Genomic DNA, 9202 nt, shown 5'->3' with positions numbered 1-9202 from the left:
ACACACACACACACACTTTTTTTATTAAATCCCATCCAAGTTGAAAAGTTAGAGGAAATAGAAAAATAAAGGAGCCAGGCAAAGACAGGAGAGATGTTTGACATGGGGATCGGGCTAGATCTGTTCCAGCTCTGAAAAGCAAGATTGGAACCCATCGGTGGGACTTGGAGGAGACAGATACCCGCTCTCTACTAGGAAAACCATGGAGAAACCCAAAGCTACGCATATTTTTCGGAGAGTTAATGAGCTCCCTGAGGCCAGAACCTCGCTGATGGCAGCTGCACTTTTATCAAAGGGATTTGTGAAGAGAGCTATTAAGCTGATGACTTGGCTAATATTCTGAGATTGTGTAAAGGCTAGGAAAGCCCCAGGGTGCGGAGGAAATAGTTTTGTGGCTGTCCTTAGAACACGACCTTTGGATTTGGGGCCCCTGACAGCTTCATCACTGAAAACACGTTGCGTACTATGATGACTCTCATGACCATTTAAAATAACTCCCTTCTCAGATGCTGTGCGTATTGGACGAGCATCCTTTTCACTAACCGTTCCTCTGTCTTCTCCTTCCACCCAGCCTCTGAAAACCTTACTTATGTGAAAACTGTTAGAAGGACATTTTGAAAGAGGCTACGTTTATCACAGTCGCCCAGAGAGTTATTAGTGAAAAGCTATTTGGTGATTTTCTTTTGTATGGAGCTCCAAAGTACAGAAGTTACCATGACCCAGTACCTCGCCCATAAAAATGAATCAGCGAAGACAAGCCAGAGTTCCACCACAGAGGACACTGACAGCAAGAAGGCATTTTAAAAATGTATAATGACCTTAAAAAGATGGCCCAAGTTCACAGTGATGGTTTTCATCTGAGACTTTAAGTACTGAGAGTTAAGCCCCCTTCCTGAGTGCCCTCAGGCCAGTCACTCTCCACTCGCCTTCCCGAGCACACAAAGTGCTATCATTTCTAGGTTTCTAAAGCTGGCACCCTGCCTCATTACTTTAAAAGTCAGCATGCTATAACATTCTTACACCAAGGTCCATTTCTTCAAAAGCACTTTTTTTTTTTTAATTCCTTCCCAGTATAGCAGAACTTCAAATCCTCCTCGCTAGGGTTTGGTTTGGTAGTTTTGTTTTCCTATCAGCCACGAAGGTGGCATCTAATCGGGTTCAGCAGTTTGGGTCCTGTGTCACCTGGTACACAGGCGAGCAAACGTAGCTCTGGGCCATCAGATCAGGCCCCTTACTGTCAAGGACACAAACAGGCTAACCTTAGAGAGAAAAATCCTCCACAATTTTAAAAACTTGTGTGATTGTGAGTAACAATATCAAACAGCTGTACGATTCTCTCCAGATACCAAGGAGTGCAGAGAAAATAGACCTGACAGGGTGGGAAGAAACTGAGGTGGGTGACTAGGGTGAGGCCTGCCTGGGAGAAGGAGTTTAGAATCAATCAGAAGCCACTAGGGAGCCATTGGACAAATTCATCTGCTTGTTAGTATGCTTGCTTAAAAAAGGCAAGACCTGGGCTGGAGAGATGGCTCAGAGGTTAAGAGTACTTGGTTTTGCAGAGGTCCTGGATCCATTTCTCGACTGGCAGCTCACCACTGTCTACAGCTTAAGGTGGAGCACGCCCTCTTCAGACCTCTGCCTGCACCAAGTGCAAATGTACTGCACATAACATACATCTGTGCAAAACATGTATATAACTATAAAAGTAAATCCACGCTAGTAAATAAATAAACAGGTGGGAGTTGAATCAGAACAATCCTACAGGACACTGTACAGAAAGGATCGACGATGGGAGGGTGAGCCAGGGGTCAGGCAGAGGAACCCAGCAATGCAGCCGAGAGAGGTGTCTGTAGGCATGGGCCAGCAGGATTAGTGGATGCCTAGCTGCCTTGGGAACTGACTGCACTGCAGCTGGAGAAACAGAACTGTAACAGAACTGTACCTAGGGAACTTTCCCCAGGGTGCTGACCTGGCAGAAGCATGGTGTTCCAGGATCAGGGGCTGGCTTCCGGATCCTGGGAGCTCTGAAAAGAGGGAGTATGTGTGTTCTCTGCTTCTGGGGAGGTCAGGAGGCACCCACTCAGCAGGCTACAAGGTCTCCAGGGACAGAACCCACGGCTGCTTGAGGGTCTCTGTGACTGATGAGGACTGTGACTTCTGAGGCTGCCTTCTGGGGTGAGCTAAGGGCTCCGAGGATAGAATATAGAAGTATGGAGGCAGTGAAGTACGAAATTTGCCATAAAAAGAGCAAAAATGAAAAATGAAAGCCATAAGAGAAATGAAACTCATTGGATCAAGAATGAAGCGCGTTAAATGTCAGAGCACTTGATAATTTTTCTAACAGACACTTTGAAAGTTTCCATGATCCTCTCTGCTTCCCCCCTTGTCAAAGTCTTAAGCGCTTGAGGGAATGTGTCCTCTGGGAGAGTTTGCTGTGTATGCACCAAAAACACAAGGCAGAAATACAGCTCTCCTTCAGGAACATCTAGGCACACGGCAGGGTTCGTTGTGTGGCCTAGGATGGAGACATGCCGCTCTGTCGGCTTTTACTCATGTGGAAAGTTTTCAATGCAGTCATTTAGTTGTTCTATGAAAGTTCATAGTCACAGCATCTGCTTCACTCGGTACTGTTTATAAAACTCATCTCAGCTCTCCAGTTATGAAAATAAACTAGTACCCGTGTGCTCTGCAAAGATCTGTTAAAAGTGGCTGTGTGCCCAAAAGATGTTTCCTTTGAAATCCACAGAAAACTTAGTTTGGGGAAGAAAAATCTAGAGTATTTGTTTTAGCTACGTGTCTTTCAGTGCATGTCTATCTTCTTAAACTGTTAATCCAGGAAGGGGAAATCGTGGCTCTCAATAGAATGATGGCGTATTGGCTAAAAGTGTGCATGACCTAATTCAAGTTTAATAGACAAGTGGTATTTTTATTAGCTCGTAAAACGCCAGGTATTTGCAAACTGTTCTGAGTAGTGAAGTAATTTGATGTTTCAAACAGTAAAGTGGTGCTTAGGTTTGATTTTAATTTCTCCTTCTCTTAGTTACTGTATGTCCCCACTTCCAAGCCTGAAGCCATTATTTTAAATTAATTCACGATTCAGTTAGTAGTAAATAAAAGGGCAGGGATCCTATTTCATCCAAGACGAGAAATAAATCTTCATTTTCTTCTTAGAGGAAGTGACTCAACATCTATAATTCCCTCAAACTCGGAAGGAAAGGAAGAAAATGGAAAGAACAGAGGGAAAGTCTCTCCCCATGTGTATTCTGCAGCCATCTTCCGTCTTTTCCTGCCATGTTTATTATTATTTGTATTAAGTATTGCCAGTGCTTCAGGAAACTTAGCACTGCGCTACTGTAGAAGTTCCCTTCCACGGTACACCTTACAAGTTCCCTTCTAGCAGGAAGCACATAGTGGTGACCACACAGACATAAGAAAAGTTCCATCAGACCCCCTCCTGGCATGTGCATGTCACGGAACACAATGCCAGTTCTGTCCCTGTCCCCAAATGGAACAGTTGCCAAATGGGAAAGCAAAGCTAGAAGACTTGAGAGGAGGTGGGAAAACGAACCTAGAAAGTGTAATTTGGGCAAAGCCTTAAAATATATTGTTTTCTTTGGCCACACTGCAGTATACTAGTTTGTTGGCTAGCTGGCCTCTCTGGCAGCTCTGGCTTGGCACTTCCAGTCAGCTGAAGAGGCACCTAAGAGAAGAAAGACACTTCAGCTTACTTGCCACAAGTCGCACAGATCAATAGCATCAGAGACTTAAATATGTATACTAGCTTCCACTTTCTGGTTTTTAATATAAGTGTGTTAGATTCTGTGTGTGTGTGTATGTGTGTGCTTATGTGTGTGCATATGCCTGTGTACATGTGCACACACCACAGCATGGGTCCCGGGGATTAAACTCAGGTTGTCAGGCTTCGCAGCATGTGCCTTTACCAGCTGAACCATCTTGCTGGTTCCAATATATATATATATATATATATATATATATATATATATATATATGTACATTATATATGTACATATATATACATATATATATGTAATGGACATTTCATGTAGAAAGCTTAGGCACTAAAGATGAGCAAAAAGGAAAAAGAATACTCATTAAACATTCAAATTATTCAACTAGGTTTGACAGTTTTCTCTATAATGCATATATATGCATGTGTGTATCTATGTATATATATGTGTATGTGTGTGTATATATACACACTCACGCTTGCATATATGCATGCACACATATAAAAAATTTTCTGAATGAAGATATTCTTACAACTTCTTTTTGGTTTTCATTGAATAGAAGAATACCAAGAATTTTTTCTACTCTTTTTATATGAAACTATTTTATCTTTCAAAGATTTATTTTTATTTTGTGTGGATGAGTGTTTATCTGCATGTATATGTATACTATATGCATGCCTGGTGACCACAAGGTCAAGAAAGGGGCATTGAATCCCTGAACTAGAGTTAGAGAGTTGTGAAATGTCATGCGAGTGCTGGGAATGAAAACTGGGTGCTCCTAACTGCTGGGCCATCTGTTTATCAGTGGATCTTTTTCATGAGGACTTGTCTTATGATTGTACTTTTATTTAAGGAGTCTAACTTTTTCAAACACACCTGCTGTGCAGGGTGTTTACTAACAAAAACATCTTTAAATGAATATTTTTAAACATTTTTACTACATACCATCATTTGTCATGTGTGCTCATACATGCAGATCAATTGTGCTTATCAAAACTAGAGAATAATTTCAACAGTTGGTTCTCGTCTTTGACCACATGGGTCATTAGTTTTGGCAACAAGAGTGTACATCCTATGTTCTGGTTGTGTAGCTCAGTGGTTTGGTGGGAGTCCTCACAATGGGAGCAGGAGCTGATTCTGATGCTTTTGTCTGTTTGGAGATCCCCTTTCTCCTGCTGGGTTGCCTCATCCAGCCTTAATGTGAAGGGATGTGTCCAGTCTTGTTGCAACTTGATATATGGTGCTTGGCTGATATCCATGGTAGGCCTGCCCTTTTCTGAAGGGAAATGGATGAGGAGTGGATGGGGGCTGGGGAGGTTATGGGAGAAGGACTGGGAGGAATATAATATATGAGAGAATAAATTAATAATAAAAAAGAATGTGTATCCACTGAGCTACTCTATGGCCCTGAAATGAACATTCTTTTCTCTTAAAAATGTTTTACTTTAATTTTAACTCTCTCTGTGTGTCTCACTGTTTCTGTGTCTTTGTCTGTATCTCTGTCTCTCTGTGTGTGTCTCTCTCTCTGTCTCTGTCTTGGGTAGGGTTTTACTGCTGTGAACAGACACCATGACCAAGACAAATCTTATAAAGGATAATATTTAATCGGGGCTGGCTTAGAGGTTCAGAGCTTCAGTCCATTATCATCAAGGTAGGAGCATGGCAGCATCCAGGCAGACGTGGTACAGGAGAAGCTGAGAGTTACACCTCTTGTTCTGCAGGCAGCTGGGAGAAGACTGGCCTCCAGGGAGCTAGGATGAGGGTCTTAAAGCCCATGCCCACAGTGACACACCTACTCCAACAGGGCCACACCTTCTAATAGTGCCATTCCCTGGGCCAAGCATATACAACCACCCCACTCCCGTGTGTGTGTGTGTGTGTGTGTGTGTGTGTGTGTGTGTGTGTGTGTCTGAAAGTGTCTTGGCCGGTTCATCAAAACTTTGGAAACAAATCATTTTAGTCTTTCTAGCAAAACTCAGTCAAAGGGGTCCACCCACAAAACATCGTCTTTCAGGACCAGGTTCTAACTCAGGCCCTGATATACTTAGGACTGTGATGGGGTGAAAAGCAAGGCTGATTCCCATGAGTCTTTAGTTGGTGCATAGAATAAGAAAGAGGGCTTTGCATTTGGGAACAGACAATAAGGTCCTGCTCATAGTCTGCCTGCTAGACTGTTGGGGATAGGTTGGTAAAGGACAACACTACATCTAAAACATGATGTGAAACAGTTTGCAAAGACCAAGCCATGCACTGGAACATAGCACACTGAAGCTGTGATATCAGTCCTGCCCTCACGACGACCCAAGCAAGCTCCTTGTCTAAGCTTCACTTGCTGCTCCAATGCTTATTCTAGTTTCATAGGGTTGGCCTATAAAATTAAAGCAACTGAGAGCAGCACTCACTGTCCTGAAGTCCTCAGAGGTACTTGTGCTTGGTGAGCTAATGAATCTATGCCATTAGCAATGTACATGAACTTTATCTGACTTTCTGAGGGAGGAAGACTCATTCATTAAAATTTAGTGTTTATTTTTGGGTTTGCTAGCTTTCTGTGTTTTTCCATTCTCACAAAATGTCCTCAGGAGAAAGGTAGGTCACCTGATAGTGCTACACCATGCCAAGGACCTCACATACAGAAATTGGTAAATCAATATTTGTGGTCACAGCCTACATTCTTTCCAGTGGCCCAGCCCTGTGAGTTGAAGGTCATGTAGCCCATGACCATGTCCCTTCCTCTCATCAAGTCTTTGCTCTGCATTTGGCTACAGCCATCCTCCGTTACCTGAAAAACGACGGGAAGATACATCTGGTGGTTTTCAACAACTTGCAGCTGGCTGATGGGAGGCGCCACAGGATTCTCCTCAGACTGAGCAATTTGCAGAGAGGGGCTGGCTCCATAGAGCTCTACCTGGACTGTGCTCAGGTGGATTCGGTGCACAACCTGCCCAGAGCCTTTTCTGGCCTCACTCAGAACCCAGAGTCCATTGAATTAAGGACATTCCAGAGGAAGCCCCAGGTAGGAACCCATGACCAATTCTGCAAGGTGGAAAATGGGCTTCTGTGGCCCGAAGTTCTAAGGTTGGTCCTGTGTGTGCTGCGGATTAGAGTCACTTGGAGAACAGCAAACATGTGTTAGATAGCCTCCCCTCAAGACAAATTAAATCGGAATCTCAGGATCTGGTGCCTAGGCATCGATTTGTTTTTTTTTAAATTCACATTTAATATGAAGTCAAAATTGAGGACTTCTGTTTCAGGTGAATAAAGTAAACTCTTTGGGGGTGACTTTTCAAACATTTGTTCAGTTTAAAAGGAGTAGCTAAAACTAAGCAAATTATCTTTGTCTCACAGGATCATGTACGTTTTCTCCTCTTACAATGTTATTAGTTATTATTTTCATGCAAATAACAAAAAATGTCAAAGAACATAAAACTGCCATTGGCTGAGAAGCACAAGAAACAATATCTTTCTTCACAGATATTGGCAAACCATTCACTAACATAGATGAGCTTAATAGTAGCTTTGTTCGATGGAGCCTCAAAAAAAAGAAAAAAAAAAGAAAAAAAAAGAAAGAAAGAAAAAGAAAAAGCAAAAAAAAAAAAATCCCATCAACCTTTGTCTTCTGTTTCATGCCATGTTGGTGAGATTTTTAATTGTCCTACCAGCAAACCTGTGCATGTATTCTTTTTTTCCTCTCAGGACATGTTGGAAGAGCTGAAGCTGGTGGTGAGGGGCTCACTGTTCCAGGTGGCCAGCCTACAAGACTGTTTCCTGCAGCAGAGTGAGCCTCTAGCTGCCACAAGCACAGGTGTGAGCTCCTGGACGGTTTGTGCACTGTCATCAGCATGGGCGCATGTCAAGGCTCCTACAGGCTGGTCCCCTAACCCAGACATGTCCTGGAAGCACAGTGGACCCTGAGAGTGTCTGTACAAATCGGGCTCTTGGACTAAGTCCAGGCCAAGTAATCTTTTCACTGCCCTTTATTTTTAAATAAATATGGACTCACAAATATGGACCAACTAACCAACAGCATCAGTAGCATTATTTTGTTAGATGAATTAAATAAATTACCTAAATCGAATTCAGATACCCTAGGTTTCGAATGATCTTGTCATAGCAATTATTTGGGGAGTCATTTGATTTTTAAATCACTTAGAAATGACTGTCATCAACCAGATACAAAGGTGCGTGCCTCCATGTCTAGGACTCATGAGGCTGAGGTAGGAGGCTTGCCAGTTTGATGCCAGCTTGGACTATATACTAAGGCCCTGTCTCAGAAAAGCCCACGGGCCAGGGATGTAACTTATGGGTAGGGTGCTTTACAGAGCATGCACAAAGCCCTTGATCCCTAGGCCTGCCAAGTGACACTGGCTGAGCATTCCTTACCTTTGGCTGTTCCTACAGGAGACTTTAATCGACAGTTCTTGGGTCAAATGACACAGTTAAACCAGCTCCTTGGAGAGGTGAAAGATCTGCTGAGGCAGCAGGTGAGGAACAGGGGCCATCCTGGGTCAAGCCTGAACATTATGATAGCAGCTTTCTGTGCTGGTGGGTGGAGTGGCCGGCCCACACAGGCAGGCAGGGAAGGACTTAGCCTTGAGCCACACCCCACATTGCTCCACAGAGCCCACCAGCCCCAGGGCTCCATCAGAAGAAAAAGGGATCATGCTTGTAGTGGGCCTCCACGGCCAAGGTCGTGGGAGAGCCATCCCAGGCTCCTTGAGTACTGTAGAAACCTTTCTTGGGCAGCCTTACAGGGATGCTTTCTTTCTGGGTTGTATCAAGTTTTCCTTTGCAATATTTTCCTTCTATTTCTAAAGGTCAAGGAAACATCGTTTTTGCGAAACACTATTGCTGAATGCCAGGCTTGTGGTAAGTGCTTCTGTGGTGGCCGGCTCATCCTAAATGGGGCAGCACAGGCTTACTGGAGATTTGAAGAGAGGTCACTTGATTGCAGCCTCCGGTAATTCTGTACAAGAGTTGATGGGAAGGGGGAAATTCATTGGGAAACCACACTTCATTCTGTATCCTACATATTCCACATGAGTTAATGAACCTATGGATTGAACGGGTCTTGTTTCCTAGGTCCTCTCAGCTTTCAGTCCCCAACACCAAACACACTGGTACCCATAGCTCCTCCAGCACCCCCGACTCGCCCACCACGCCGCTGTGACTCCAGCCCTTGTTTCCGAGGTGTCCGATGCACGGACACCAGGGATGGCTTCCAATGTGGACCCTGCCCAGATGGTTACACAGGAAATGGGATCACCTGTTCTGACGTGGATGAGGTAATGCTCAGTGGACGGAGTGGGGGGGCCCTCTAGGTCTCTTACTTGCCACTGTGGACCAAGAAGCCCTACTGTGTGTTAGAGACCCCCTGAGTTGTCCTTCCAGCTCCAGAGAACCACATCTTAATGATTTGGGACATGCTTTGTAGCAGCAGGAAGGCTTAACACATA

General features: G+C 44.0%; 1 protein-coding gene across 1 annotated transcript in view; it reads left to right on the top strand.

Annotated features, from left to right (window-relative positions):
* Thbs4 (thrombospondin 4) overlaps positions 1-9202 on the top strand; it is a 41422-nt gene that overhangs the window by 11014 nt on the left and 21206 nt on the right. The window contains exons 3-7 of the mRNA XM_031360316.1: positions 6515-6762; positions 7443-7551; positions 8148-8230; positions 8564-8615; positions 8829-9031. Coding sequence (XP_031216176.1) covers positions 6515-6762; positions 7443-7551; positions 8148-8230; positions 8564-8615; positions 8829-9031 — 695 coding nt within the window. The remainder of the gene's footprint in view (positions 1-6514; positions 6763-7442; positions 7552-8147; positions 8231-8563; positions 8616-8828; positions 9032-9202) is intronic.

This window comes from Mastomys coucha, unplaced genomic scaffold, assembly GCF_008632895.1.
Source record: "Mastomys coucha isolate ucsf_1 unplaced genomic scaffold, UCSF_Mcou_1 pScaffold8, whole genome shotgun sequence".
Taxonomy (NCBI): domain Eukaryota; kingdom Metazoa; phylum Chordata; class Mammalia; order Rodentia; family Muridae; genus Mastomys; species Mastomys coucha.
Note: the sequence above shows the minus strand (reverse complement) of the source record. Positions and strands in the feature narration are given on the sequence as shown.